Source organism: Myotis nattereri (genome assembly GCF_964212035.1).
Source record: "Myotis nattereri genome assembly, chromosome: 1".
NCBI classification, from domain to species: Eukaryota; Metazoa; Chordata; class Mammalia; order Chiroptera; family Vespertilionidae; genus Myotis; species Myotis nattereri.
In genome coordinates, this window is record NC_138075.1 from 108,134,228 (window position 1) to 108,150,023 (window position 15,796).

General features: G+C 43.8%; 1 protein-coding gene across 1 annotated transcript in view; it reads right to left on the minus strand.

Moving 5' to 3' along the window:
* PEAK1 (pseudopodium enriched atypical kinase 1) overlaps positions 1-15,796 on the minus strand; it is a 144,747-nt gene that overhangs the window by 109,110 nt on the left and 19,841 nt on the right. The window contains exon 2 of the mRNA XM_081084317.1: positions 11,360-14,570. Coding sequence (XP_080940443.1) covers positions 11,360-14,490 — 3,131 coding nt within the window. The 5' untranslated portion in view covers positions 14,491-14,570. The remainder of the gene's footprint in view (positions 1-11,359; positions 14,571-15,796) is intronic.

The following is a 15,796-nucleotide window of genomic DNA, read 5'->3' on the forward strand; positions in this document are numbered from 1 at the left end:
CGGCCAGGTGGGCATCTGAGTGAGGATCTGTGAAAACAGGTCACCCCCCTCCCTTGTCTGTCTCTCGCCAACAATCATCATAGGGTAGGGACAAAGTAAACCCACTGTTCTCAATTGCATGTTGAAAATTTTAAAAAGGGATTCGATTGAGGAATTATGAGTGAACAGCTGTTTGTTTGTGTGGGACTAGCCAATTTGCTACCGAGAAGGGGGGAATGGATGCAGTCTTAAACTCCTCCAGGAGGTTCTCACCAAGACGTTGGTTGAGAATTCTGTTCTGGGACATGGGTGCCAGGAGTGCCCCCATGCTCATCTGGGAAGTTAGGCATTGTTTCATTTATCTGCTCAGCTCCAGTCTGGGCTAGTCTACTGAGAGAGTGTGAGTATGGGTGTTTGTCTGTCTTGGCTGCTCATTAACTGGTCTGTGTGAAGTGAGAGCTACTTTGATTTATTCTGCATTTCTGTTGATTTGTCTGGCTAAACGTCTGGGCTGGACCCGTAATTGTCTGCAAAAGTCTCTAGCAGCTGTGAGATTTATTTTTCTCAGAGTCTTTTGCTCACTATTACAGAGGGGATCAGCCCCTCTGTCTATCAGTTGCTTTTATCTGAGTTGTAAATTTGCTATATTAAATTAAAATTTTGAAGTTCTGGGGTAGATTTAAAGGCTAAAACAAAGGCTGGCTAGGTTCCAAGAGTGCTTGGTTCTGAGACTGCTTATAAGAAAAGCAAGAGAGAAGTCTTTTCAAGTTAACTATTTACTTAGCAAATTAACAAAGTAGTAAATTTCAAAGAACTTGTTATTTATAATTTTCTTATCTCTTTGGTGGACAGAGACTTCGGGGGGGGGGGGGGGGCAGGGCTTACAGCTCCGCAGGGCAGAGAGATTTACTGGCCCTGACCCTGCCTGTGACATCACAGTCCAACATGAGCTACCTGAAGAGGAACTAAGGCTGAAGTTATTAACTGTCTATGGACCCCGTTAACCCTGGTTGTGTATTTTGTTTGACTTGCCTTTTTCAGTTATCCTCATAGAGGACATAACCTGGTCTTTCCCTTTCTCCCTCATCCTGATTCTGACAGCATCTGTAACTGGATTAAAGATCTTTTCTTTCAGGAGACCCTACAGGCTTTCAGTCTGCAAGAAATCTCCCGATACTCCCTTATCCTCATCTGCTATCTTTCCAGGCCGACTAAGAGTCATTTTTCTCCACAGGTCAGATCCCAGCCTCTGGGAGGGAGGACTACTATAGCAGTAGTCTGTGGTTTTCTCCGAAACTCCCACTGTTTAAAGGGAAACAAACAATTGGACTGGGGGATTGGTCGGAGAGATCAAGAGTAGTAAGAGAGGATTTAAGATCCTCTAAGAGTAAAAAGGAAAAGTCTAGGAGGGAAAGCAGCTAAGGACAGAGTAAGTGGTTAATGCAGAAAAGGGGGGGGGGCATTGTCAGTGGGGAGAGCAGGGAGAGACAGTATTTGTTGATTTTTACTTATCTGAACTATGCTGGACTCAAGGCTGCAAGCTAATACTAAGCACAACAAGTTTTTCTCTGCCCCGTTTTGTTCTCTTTAACCCTTCCAATACTAAATTAGACTGATACAATATACTTGAAATTACATAAGGAAGGAAGCACCTGTTCTTAGTAATCTAAGAAATACTGGCTGTTTACTTAAAAGCAATTATTAAAGGATTGAGGTTTCTAAGAATAAAGAATTCTAATACATTAAAAAAAAACTAAACTGCCAGGAGCCAAGTAGCAGAGAAACGGAGCTGAAGTCCACAGCCACCCTGGTGATTTAGAACTGGTTGCTAGGCAGACTCAGCCCTTGAGAGCCAGGACAAAGAAGCCGGGCTGGATGCCCGAGCTGCCTGCAGTGGCCCTAAAAAAGCAGCAGCAGCGAGAAAAGTGGGGAACAGCAGAAATTTGCCTGACATAGAGCTGCCCTGCTGCTGCCCAGTGAGTAATAAGTGTTTTACAACAAGCAATACAAGACTGGGGCCTTTGGTTTTCTGGCTACAGCAGTTAAAACAGAAGCCAGTGACTGCTACTAGCCTTCCTGCAGCCCCAGGAATAGAGCAGCGAGCCCGGGATCTATGAAAGCTGAAGACAGAGCTAGTGAAAGCTCCCTGTTTGCAAATGTACTGAAAGGGTTCAGTACCTGTTGCTGTTGGAAGAGAAGGGGCTGATACCCCCTTCCAGTGCACTCCCTTGGAAGAGGCCTGGTTGCTGCTCTACCACAAAGGGGACTGGTAGGAAGATAAGGATAGCGGGGCCCTGTAACTAATAAACAGGGTTAACAAAAGGTCAAAGAAAAGGGCACTCTCCCTGGACCTGGGAGCCATCAGGACTTTGAAATTCTCCAAGAGAAGAGGAGTCTGACTCAGAGACTGGCCAAGACCCCTTGGGTTAGGAGGACCAGAAGCTACATATTGAACTTGTAGATTGCAGTTTGCTAGGCAGAGGTCCAAACCCAGTTGTATAGGGGTTAAGCTACCTGTATACAGCAAAACAACTTTTTCCTGTACCAGAATACATTTTAAGCAAATTGGACAGACTGTGTTTGTGGCTAGAAAGAAGAACTGGCCGCAATGCACAGCCCTGACAGTGGCCTGCAGAAAACTGTATAATAGACTTAGATGATGCCTATGTCTTCATGGACATAGCTCCAGAGAGACAAGGACAATTTTGCCTTATGTAGGAAGGTCAAGAATAGACTTTAGTCACCTCCCTAAGATGTTTGTATAGCCCTACCATATGTCATGTTTAGCAGCAGAAGATTTAGCTGCTTGAAGCGGCCATAGTGCCAATATTATGTTTCATTGTATTAATATGTTAGATTAACCTTAATTCTCTTACAGATTTGAATGCAGTTGTCAAAAGGGCAGGTGCCCAACTGGACAAGGGAGAGTACCCATCAGGTTTTGGTCTCTATTGAGAGACAGTTCGCAGCCTGTATACTGTCTTGCAGGTCTGTATGACCATGCCCATGTCAGGGGTGGCACAAACCTCAACTGTAGGAAACTGGGGAAGGCCTGTTTGGAACAGAGGGAAGTAGTAAAGTAGTGAGTACTAGCCCTCTGTTACAGGAATTACAGACCCTGTGAGGTCCTGTAACATATGAGACCTTGTAAAGAAATAAAGCTCCCTTAGTCTGTTCTGAGAGAGCAAGTCAAGTAAGGGGAGCCCTACTACAGGGACAGATGTAACTATCTATTTGAATATAGACACATTGTAAATTCCTTCTTACCATTTGAAGACAGTCATATTACTCTGAAGAGTCCATAAAAAGGACTGACAAGAAAAATCAGAAAATATAAAAGCAGGTCAGTATATTTTTCTCCTTATATAATTTCTCTGAAATTTGGCAATGCTTAATAAATCATGGCAATACATTTCTTTGCATATATTCAATAAGACTAGTTCCTAATAATGGTTTTATTAACCAAAAACTTTGACTGGAGTACCATGTTTTAAAGAGACCAGTCTAGACTCTGAAGACTTGAAGCCAATAAGAGTGCCACGGGAAAAGCCTGGTATCCTGCGTGGGAGCCCTGAAGATGGCTGGCGCTGGAGCATCAGGCCAATGTCCTACCATCACTGGCGGTTCGTCAGAGTAGAAAGGGAGCAATAAGGACGCCTCTGCATCCCTGTAGAACTTTCACGCACTCTGGGCTGCAATGAGTAGGAGGGCTACTGAGATGGGCCTTAAGGCCTAGGACATGGTCCCAGGTAGAGCCACTGCAGGTGAGGAATTCGTCTAACTCAGCAGATACTGCATGCAGGCCTGATGGCAGCTAGATGGCTTGGCTTCCTGGCCTTATGGGGCACATTAAGATTCAATCATAAAATTCCAGCAAAGGTAGTCGGTTACCATTCTTGTTGTGTTTATGCAAACAATCAGGCCAAACTGAATACAGTAAATAAATTAGTATTTTAATAAACAGAGGGATAATTTTAAGGAGAAAAACTCTATTTCAATAGAGGTTATTAAAACTGAAATGTTTTCTTTCCCTTCCACCAGACCATTTGTTACAGTTTGTCTCTGCCAGGTCACAAGCCCACCTCCTTCTGTGCCCAGGCCTCATCGTCCCTCTGACAGACAGCAAGGATCTCTTGGCTCTGAGAGAAAACTCCGTCCCTCCTCAGCACGAAGCAGTTACAGAAGAAAATTCAACGTCCATTTTCCCTGAAAGAATTCAGAGCCAGGATCCTTGAGGTAACATAGTAGGCAATTAGACAGACATGAGCAGAGCAAGGACAATGGGCCAATTGGCACTGTCAGATATAACTAAGTAGGTATGTAAGACAAGGGGACTCTCCAGAAGCAAGAGAGAACCAGTTTGCAGACAAAACAGCCAAAGAGACTGCAAAAAGACCAGTAGGACCACTTGAAGTACTGGTAGCAGTAACACCCCGGAATCTACAGCCAAACCCTGCTTACACCTCAGAAGAAAAGGAAACAGCCACAAAATCACATGCAAAAGGGACTTCCCAGGGATGGCTACTATTACCAGATGGAAAGCCTTTTGTTGCAGAGGCTTTGGGCTGAATCATCGCCTCCCAGACACACCAAAGTACTCACCTGGGAAGAACCAAACTAGCTGAACTCCTGGGAAGGGAATACTATAACCCTGAATATAGCCAGAAGGTGCTAAATTTGTGCCCAGTCCTTACAGGCACTCCAGACCAGCTCAGCGGCTGTGCACCAAATCGCCCCAGCAGCTCATCAGGAAGCCCGCGTGCCCAACCCAAACAGCCCACCTGTGTGAGCCCCTGGTGATTTGGACTGGGTGAAGCGACACAGTCCAGGTACTCTTGAGCCTTGGTGGGAATGGCCTTTCCAGGTCATCCTAAGCACCCCAACTGCTGTCAAAGTCGGGGGAAAGAAGCGCTGGATTCACCACACACAAATCAAGAAGGCTGAAGACGCATCGGGACAACAGACTGTAGACCCTGTCTCATCCTCCTTTTATGCCTCCTGGTTTTGGCAAGCGGGAATCCCCACCAAGCCCCAGTTTACTCCTGGGAGGTCACCTGCATGATGGACGGTAAAATCATTGGGAAGGCAACCACCTCAGGGCCCCTGAAGCTACATACTGACCTTTGCAAAATATTTGGGAAAGAATGGAACCGCCTCCTCACCATAAGGGGATCTGGGATATTAGGGGGAAACGCTGCGTATGTATCTACACAGACATATGGGTACGGAAGCCTTAACCTTGAACAAGAACTATGGCGAACCCAGCACTATGTCTGCCACCGAGAAGGGCCCCTGGAGTATCGGGGTAAAGATGACTTTTACTGTGCCTCTTGGGGCTGTAAAACCTTAGCCCCATGGAAGACCACTGACTCACTATTCCGACAGTGAGGCCTGGGGCACCCACTACCAACAAATCCCTACAGAAGGCTGGCAGGAAGCAGAATCAATGATTTGATTCCCAATAAGACCAGTAGGGAATATGCTGGGCTGCATATCTGGCACTTTGGCCAGATGGGGCATGCTGTGCTGTCTGTTTCTAAAACACATCGATAAGAAGGTACTGACATCAGGCCAGGCCTTGAGATATGGTCTCACGGCCCCTTCTCAATATGCTGTACTCTCTGTTCCTAAAACACATAGATAGGAAGGTACTGATACTATACTGTGTTGGGAATTAAGGTTTTGTAACTTTGTGGTTTTTGCAAATAAAAATGCTGTAATTCCTGTAGTCTGTGCTGCAGTTCAGCCTCTGCTTTGGCAGGGTGCTGTAACTGTAGTCGCTGGCCAGCTTAATAAAGGCTCCTAAATTTTTATCTGAGTCCTGGTGGTTATCTCCGCGAGTCACCCCATTACAACAAGTATCATTATAGCCACTGTACACAGAAGGACCTGACAGGACAGCTGAAGTCATATGCAATATTTCAGCAGTGTGATAATTTGTCTCCCATTTGTCCCTATGGCACTGTTAAAATATTCAATTTATGTTGACTGAACAGTCAAATAAATGAACTTAGTGATAATCTCCTCCCATAATGAAAGGCTCTACATAGTCATCTTTCAAAGTCTAGGGTCTGGCCTTCAGTAGAGTACTTTTATTTCCTTTTATATAGTTTGAATTTGGAATCTTCATTTACTATAAAGAAAAACTTGTATTTTCATTTCTTCCAGCAGTGTGTTTCCAGGCATGGGATGGTTACATTGCAGTCAAGCCAGAAAAATAAATGTTGAAATTTGATAGTAATGCTTTTCCTCTGAAAGTTGCTTCAAGTAAATGAGGTCATTATTGTAAAGGCAAATTGTATATATTTCTCAATATGAGTATTCATGTTTAAACATTTTAAAAATTAATAAAAACTACTTCATACTACCTTTTATTCTTAGTCTGGGATATGATAAAATGTGAAAATTCCAATGTGCCTCTAAGAAAAGCTTAATACCTCAAAATTCTTTTATTTATACTACTAGAGGCCCGGTGCATGACATTCATGCACTGGGGGGGTGTGGGGTTCCCTCAGCCCAACCTGCACCCTCTCCAATATGGGAGCCCTCAGGGGAGCCCTCTCCAATCCAGGAGTTTCTGTCTGTCTTTGCAATCATATGAACGAATTGTCTGAGACCCCAACTCAGTTTGGTTTATTGCTCACAGAATAATAGAGGCATTTTTTTCTTCTTTGCTTCATTGGTAGAGATTTCCTGGAAGTTTTAGGATATCTTCCCTTTAATTTTTCCTAGACACTCTGATTTTACTTATGTCTCTCACCTTTGCTTTTCTCCATCCCCCACTGCAACAGTAATTTGCTCCAGGCTCACTTTGCTCTAGCGTCTAGGACAGCCGTGGGCAAACTACGGCCCGTGGGCCGGATCCGGCCCATTTGAAATGAATAAAACTAAAAAAAAAAAGAAAAAAGAAAAAACCGTACCCTTTTATGTAATGACTAGAGGCCCAGTGCACAAAAATTTGTGCACTCGGGGGGGAGAGGGGGTCCCTCAGCCCGGACTGTGCCCTCTCGCAGTCTGGGACCCCTCGGGAGATAATGACCTGCTGGCTTAGGCCTGCTCCCGGGTGGCAGAGGGCAGGCCCAATCCCTAGGTGCAGCCCCTGGTCGGGCTCAGAGCAGGGCTGATTGGGGAGTTGGGGCGCCACCGCCTGTCATGCACAGAGCAGGGCCCATCAGGGGGGTTGGGGCTCCGTACCCTGTCACACACAGAGCAGGGTTGATCAGGGGGTTGGGGAGCTCCCCGTCACGCACAGAGCAGGGCCGATCAGGGGGGTGAGGAGCTCCCCGCTGTCACGCACAGAGTAAGGCCAATAGGGGAGTTGGGGCACCACCCCGTCACACAGAGCGGGGCAGATCAGGGGGTTGGAGCGCTGCCCCTTGTCATGCACAGAGCAGGGCCCATCAGGAGGGTTGGGGCTCTGTACCCTGTCACACACAGAGCAGGGCTGATCAGAGGGTTGAGGAGCTCCCCACTGTCACTCACAGAGCAGGGCCCATCAGGGGGGTTGGGTTACCACCCCCCATCACACACAGAGCAGGGCGGATCAGGGGGTTGGGGCGCCACCCTCTATCACCCACAGAGCAGGGCCGATCAGGGGGTTGGGACACCGCCACTGTCACACTCAGGGCAGGGCCGATGGGGAGGTTATGGCTCTACCCCGTCACACACAGAGCAGGGCCCATGGGGGGGGAGGGGGGGTTGGGGCACCGCCCTCTATCACCCACAGAGCAGGGCCGATCAAGGGGTTGGTTCGCTGCACCCTGTCACACACAGAGCAGGGCCGATCAGGGGGTTAGGGCGTTGCACCCTGTCTCACACAGAGCTGCAGGGCGATCAGGGGGTTTGGGCACTGCCCCGTCACGCTGATCCCGGTGCCGGGAGGCCTCGTGTCTCCGCTGATCCCAGTGCCGGGAGGCATATTACCCTTTTACTATATAGAATAGAGGCCTGGTGCATGGGTGGGGGCTGGCTGGTTTGCCCTGAAGGGTGTCCTGGATCAGGGTGGGGGTCCCCTCTGGGGTGCCTGGCCAGTCTGGCTCAGGGGCTGAAGGCCGTTTTCAGGCTGACGGGTGACTGAAGCTCCCAACCACTCCTTTTTTTCTTTTTCTTTTTTTAAATTCTGGGCCAGCTTTAGCTCTGAGGCCTCGGCTGCTGAAAACAGGTTTCTGGCCTTTGTTTACCATCTGTATTTGATACAATGTTGCAGTCCGGCTGGCTGAAACCTGGCTGAGTAAAGCAGGTTTCTGGGGTTTTTTTAGCTTCTATATTTGCAACATAGTTGCTTAGGGTTGCAGCTGAGAGGCCGGCAAGTCAGGTGGGGAACGTTGGTGTCCTCCGTCACTGAAGCAAGAAAGCCTCCCTGTTCGCATCAGTTGCCTGGCTGCTGGCCGCCATCTTGGCTGACAGTTAATTTACATGTTGCCCTGATTAGCCAATGGGAAGGGTAGCGGTCGTACGCCAATTACCATCTTTCTCTTTTATTAGATAGGATGTTTACTTTGAATTTATATTAGTTCACACAAACACTCCATCCATGCTTTAGTTCCGGCCCTCCGGTCCAGTTTAAGAACCCATTGTGGCACTTGAGTCAAAAAGTTTGCCCACCCTTGGTCTAGGAGATCCGTCTGCCACCAGAATTACGATTTTCAGCATTCCTGGTGCTCCCCGTGATCTTGGTTTTCCCTTCCTGCTCTGACTGTGTCCCATGGCCTCCCACTCTGCCAAGTCCTCCTCCAAGTTGCCTGCTCTCCGTCTCTGCTCTCTATCTGGCGGCTTGGGGAGCCAATTTCCCTAAGCTGCTCCACTCTCTGCTGGCTCTCCCACTCTGCTCTCTGCCCAGCGCCTGTGTATACAAATTAACTTGTCATCTTTGTTGGGTTAATTTGCATACTCAGTCCTGATTGGCTGGTGAGTGTAGTGGAAGGACAGTTAATTTACATGTTTCTCTTTTATTATATAGGTTAGCACATATATTTAGAATGGTGGTAAGGTCAATGGTTCAAAAAGTGTGGCCCCAGGACCAGCAGCATCAGCAACAGTATCACTTAAAAACTTGTTAGAAATGCAAATGATAAGGATCTACCTCAGACCTACTGAGTCAGTCTATGGGGGTAGGAGCAAAGCAATCTGTGTTTTAACAGCACTCCAGTTATTATATTGTAGGAATAATCTGGAGAACAAAAGGGGCAAACCAAATGCACCATTTGGATTCATGGATGTTACCTATAAAGAACTGATAAATTTTGGAAGAAAGGGTCCATTTATAATCAAATCTGTGAAAATATAAACTTTAGAGTAAGGGGTCTGCTATATTAAGGGCATCAGACACCCTCTAGACCAGTGGTTCTCATCCTGTGGGTCACAACCCCTTTGGGGGTTGAACGACCCTTTCACAGGGGTCACCTAAGACCATCAGAAAACATATATATATTTACATATTGTTTTTGTGATTAATCATTATGCTTTAATTATGTTCAATTTGTAACAATGAAATTTGGGGTCACCACAACATGAGGAATTGTATTAAAGGGTCACGGCATTAGGAAGGTTGAGAACCACTGCTCTAGACCATATACAGTGACATGCAGTCGAAGTAGAGTTTCATTTCACAGAGAGAGGCCAAATCATTCCCTGACTCTGCCTTCCAGGATGCAGATAAATATACCATAGACATACTTAATGAGGAGCAAAGCCTGCAAGAATTATCTGCCATTCCCTCAAAGGTAACTCCAAACACGTGTGTTAAAATTGCTTATTTTCTAAGGAAAACACTAACTTACAATATATACATTTTATTACTACTGAAGTACAATATTCTATCACCCACTTTCAACCATCGATGACAAGACTATTCTTTCTAGGAATACATTTATAACCACTATTTTACTTGCTTTGTTATTACATGGAGTTAAGGAAAATAGGAAATTTTCTAGCATTTTGACAACTAAATGTCGTAAGTATTTGAGATACATGAAAAACTTATTTTAGTAAAGAATATATACAAAACTTCCTGGCATTTTGCCAGAAAAAGTGAAGGCATTAACTGTTTACCTCATTTTTATTTATACTATTCTAAAGCAAAGCTGGTGAGAGAAACTACCCTATCATCAGGTTGCTGTATTTGCCAGAGAAAAGACCAAACCTAGGAGAGAATTTTTACTATAAGTCAAGCGGGAGGAACACTCAGAATCAGATGAATGGAATACTCAGGTCATATCTTTGATTTTATTGAGATGTACAGTTGAAACCTATACTCCAATAAATTCAATTAAACAAGAAATATATTGTATACTGTGGATACATCTATACACAGGCATGTACGTGCACCCATTCTTATTAGAGAATATATTAAAATTATTTCTAACTTGCAAAAAAAATAATAAAAAGAACAGGGGATATAAGGAAATCATCTGTTTACTACAAATGTGGTATAACTATCTCTTGTTTTTATTGTTAGGTAATTTTGCTCACAATATAAGTGAGAAAGAAAAAAAAACTAAGTTCTTAAACATGAATGTTTATTTGAATGATTACAAGTAAAAACATAAATATTTTGTTTGATCTTGTGTTCATTAACAATGCATCATTATTGGATGATTCAGACTTTAGAGGAAGTCAAATCAGGGTTTGAATTCTGACTGACAACTACTAGCTATATGAATTTGACCAATTATTAACTTCCCAGATGTGTTTCCTCATCTGAAGAGTACAACTAATTTATAGGGCTGTTATAAGTATTTGAGATAAATATTTGGGATATGCCTTAGACAGAGTAGATGATCATTAAACAGTTATTAAAATATGAAAGAAAATTAATGCCTAGAGAATTGATGTGGGTCTATAATCTGCCCAACTGAATTGAAGATTATAACTTTGGGTCTCAGTATTAATAACTAACTTCTGTTTCACCTACATGTTAAATAACTATGAGTTGCAACCCTCCCTTCCATAACACTCACAGAGACAGCAATAAAACACACACACAAATAACATACTGCATATAGAGATAACACTTGGGAGAGGGAAAAAACAATACCACCTTTTATTCACTTAGTCCTCTTTCTTCCTCATACTATCATAGCACTTCAAAGTAACATATTTATTGCTACTAAGGTATTACAGATTTGCTTTTCTATGTTAAAGCCTCTCTGTAGTCACCGAATATAATAGGCTACTTTAGCTAAATATCCTGGGCCATAAACCTTGTTCAATAAGAGCACTTTAATAATATTCTAATCTTGGAATGCAGTTATAAAGATTGATGGCCCCTATATGCTACTTACAAACAAAAATGGCTCTTATGCAATCTTAAAGATATAAAAAATTTAGCATTTGAAAACATGTAAATAATTTCCACATTCTGCTAGTCTATTTTACATACCTGAGAATTTTTTTAGGAATCTGTGATGGAGAAGAATGACTCCTTTTCTTCTTCTCCTCTGAGACCTGTAGTAACGCATCCTGTGTTCCACCCTTCTCCATGATTGCTGACTGGTCTGCTTGGGCCTTACTTTGATTTACACTGGGCTGGCCTTTGGCAGGGTCACACCTGTACATGAAGATGATGGCTGGCTTCTCACTGGACTCTCCTTTTGCCTCTGTGAACCAGTGTTGGTGCTGAACTGGAGGAGGGGGCAGCATGTGGATGACTGTGCCATCCAGACCCACCAGTTTCCCTTTCTCTTGTTCTTTCTCTTTGTTGTCCTCATCTGTTTTCCAACGACGGAAGAAACTTTTAAATGATATCCAGCGTTTAGGTTTTGCATCAGCTGCCCGCCTGCTGCCTTCAGAGTGCAAAACGGATTCAGCTTCTGTTGACCTGGTAGGGCTAGTTGGCTTGGTCCAGTTGGTGAAATGCTTCTGCAAAAGGTTACTTGCGTGGTAAGGGGAGGATGTAGAACGTGGTGGAGGAAAAGGAGGTGATGGCTCACTCTGGGGGTTAATCACTAACTTGGAGGGAGAGGTTGTGACTTGCTTTGCCAGTGTATCTTTTTGTACTTTAGTGTTAAGATTTTCTGTGGTCTGAGGTGCTTCATGCTCACCACTGGAATGAGATGGAAAGAGAGATTTCGGCCTGACTGGTGTACTTTTAGCAACATCAACCTCTGGAGGAATTGCATAAAGCTCTTCCACACTGCAAGTTTTAAGGCCTGACTGGGACACTTCTGGAGGGGACTGTGGGGGTTGGATAGAAGCCACAATTTGAGAAAGCACTATGCTTGCTTTCTCCTTGTTGCTGCTGCCACTCCCCACCATCTGAGACTCCTGAGTGCCTTCTGTTCTGGCAACAGGTTCTTGAGTGGTTCTCTGGCTCTTAGTTGGGGAGCTGTGGTTGGAACTACAGCTTCTCTGTGCGGAAGACAGACCTTTGTTAAGACAGCTGTTAAACTCCTGGACTTTCTGAGCCACTGAGCCCCTTTTACATTCTGTGCTATTTGAAAACCCTTTAGCTTGGGGACAATCAGTGGGGTTGCCAGTGGTATCATCAGACACTTTGCTTGAAGTTTCTATTTCTTCATAAGTATGGCTTATCATACTTGTGTTTTTTTCCTTCATTGAAAGTTCTCCACTTGTTCCAAGAAAACTTTTATAGATGGCTAGATTGTCATATGCATTTGGATTAATTACAATGGGAACTTTGATAGCATTTTTGGAACTCCGAGCATAAGTTGGCTCGTCGTGAATGATAATTGGAAAAGGGGGCATACCAGCATTGTTATAACTATTAAATTTTATTTCAGACAAATTAGGTGACTTAACAGGGATGGTTTTAGAGGAAACATTTGCAGCAATGGGCGAAGTAGGTGCTGATTTGTGACAGTTTTTCCTTGGAGGGACATTTGGCCCAGTTCCGCCACTAATTAATTCCACCTTAGGTATCTTTTGTCGTGGACTGGTACTGGATGTCCATACTTCCTGGTATCGAATTGCACTGGATTTTTTAAAATGGGCACTTATTTGTCCTGATGTTGATATAGGTGATGTCACTGGAGAGTTTGGAGTAGAAGATGAGCTTTTTGTCTTGGAACTGTTAACAGGGCCCTCGAGGTGCTCACTAACCATCGCTGCTGACACATCTACAACAGTATATGGCTTGCACAACGGCTGCTCAAGGTTCACTATGCGGTAGGGCTTTGCTTGCTCTTGTACAGGAATGAGGTTTATGATTACTGCTTGCCCAGCAGTATCTGTAGAGGCTTTTTTTTCTTGATTCTCAGTTTGTACAGCAATCTTGCCATCTTTCTCTTCTAATCGGAGAGCAAGGACTGCTTTGTGTGTCTCTGAAATTTTTTCTGAGATTTTGGGTACTTGTGATGAATCCTCTTGATTGTTACCAGAGAGACTTTCATAACTGGGCTCACTTTCCTTCATGTCCTTAGAATATCCTGGGGTACCAGGAGATATTCCCCCATTACAGATCTTCTGGGATAAACTACTGGCTGTCTCAGAATGTGATTCTTCTGTTAAAGAAGAATCTGGTGATGTGGAGTCAGATGATGCCATGCTCTGAATGCTTCCTGGTCCATAGGAGACCACAGAATTCTCTTCATAACCATTCAGGATCTCATCATAACTGTCATCATAGTCTACAGCACAGATTCTCTGCAGAGACTTATTTCGCAGAGGGACAGTATTCCATTTTTTGTCCACATAGAATTGAACAGGAGACAAAGTGTTTGCCCTAAAGTTAGCAAATCGAGGTTGCCCTCTCATACGAATCTCCATGGCCAACAGCTCTTCATCACTCTCATCCCAGCTTTCATGCTCCTCTTCCATGTTACTGAAAAGTACATCTTCCTCACACTCCTCTCCACTAGAAAACTCTGGGTAACAGAACTGGCCCCCTTCATTACTGATCACTTCTATGCTCCCACTCAGAATAACATGCTTGCCCTGAGTATCCTTTATCCCACCCATCATGCAACTTGGTGGAAGCTTTCTTTCCAGTGATCGTTTATAGCAATCATTTATTCTTCCTAAGAATATTTCTTTGGCATTTGTTTCATTTACTCTTATCTGAGGAGTAGTATCCAAGCCTGCTATTTCCTTCAACATTTCAGTTAGTCCATTATTGTTACTTGATATCTTCTTTGCACTGTCATTATTGCCAAAAGGTTTAGAAACATGATTAACTCCTTCAATATCATCTTCATTATTATTATTGAGTGGTTTCTGATTCAAGGCCGTCCTGTTTCGGTTCCTCTCTATAATGACAGGTTTGTTCTCACAGGGTCCTTGGATGTTAAGCTCACCATATACACTTTGCCCATCTGCCACCATCATAGTGGGCTTCACAGCTATAGTGGGTTTTTTAGCAACAGGAGGCCGGAAATTTGCAGTGTTCCTGATATGGTGGTTGTTACTGTGATTGGCATTAGTTTTCACATGGCCATGGGTGATGGCTGTCTTCTCAGGGTCAGGAGGGAGCTTGTGCAAGCTTTTAGGTTTAAAGCAATTCTTGCATTCACCAGGTTTCCAAACGTGCTCAGTAAAGGTGTTACAGGCAGACATTTTAGAAAATAGAACTTCACATACAATGCTTCCCTTTCAGTGCATGGGAAAACTTTCAACTGTATCTAGCAGCTCTTGATCTGTAGGGGGAGGAAAAAGAAGAAAATCTGAATGGAAAAGGCACTATGAGGCTTTTCATGATGAATAATATGAAAAAATTGGCTCTGGTCCTTAATTAAAAGATTGAGAGGAAAAACTAATGAACTCCTTTTAGCCAATCAGCATTCTGGAAAGTTAGTTATTAAACTATAATTTTATACACTCTCATCGAACTATATCTAATCTTTTGTTTGATGTCTCTGTGGCAATGATACTCTGACTTTCTCCTCCAGGAAATGCCTTTCAAACAGCTATCCACCAACATATCTGACACTTCTCAGTCTATTGTGGGTTCCCTTTCTTCTACTGATCCCTTTAACATTTTGGGTATCTCATAGACTCCTCAAACTCAATGCATTAAAAATTAACCCTCTGGCTATCACTTTTCTCAGCTCTAAGAAACTATTCTATACTAGCCAGCCCGCTTCTACCCACAAGGCCACCTTCTTCCTCTTTTATTCTAGTTCAATTAATGTCATCCACCAAGATAGCTAAACTTCAACCTTCAGATCATTCTTGACACCTCTCCCCTCACTTCTAACACCACATCCTACTAACTCGCTAAATGAGTCTTCCCAATTTCATCTATTACATTTCACTAGAACTTATTCTTTTTTTATTTTTTTTTTATTTTTGGTGTGGCCACTTGGGAAAGGGGTTTGGGAGAGCCTGGTCATTGGACCGTAAAGTTGCCGTGGGAAGCACTGTTCTACTTTTACGTATGTACTCCCCAAAGTAAAAAGGTATCTGTGATTTCTTACAGCCACCTTCTCACAATAGTCAACAAGTCGAAACAACCCAGAGAGGTATCCATTGATGAGTGGAGAAACAAATTATGGGGTATGGCCTGTCTGTAAGATGACGTATCGTTGGGCCATGAACAGGAACAGCATATGTACACTCACGCTACGGAATGAACGAGCCCCCAGAATGTTACGCTAAGTGATGGAAACACGAAAGATCACATTTTGATGGTGATGAACTCCTTTAGCTTTTTCTTGTCTGTGAAGCTCTTTCTCTGACCTTCAATTCTAAATGAGAGTTTTGCTGGATAAAGTCATCTTGGTTGTAGGTTCTTGGCATTCATCACTTTGAATAAAAGCTAAAGGAGTTCATCACCACCAAACCAGTATTAGATGAAATGCTGAAAGGTATCCTTTAAGAAGAGGAAGAAGAAGAAAAAGGTAAAGATACAAATTATGAACAA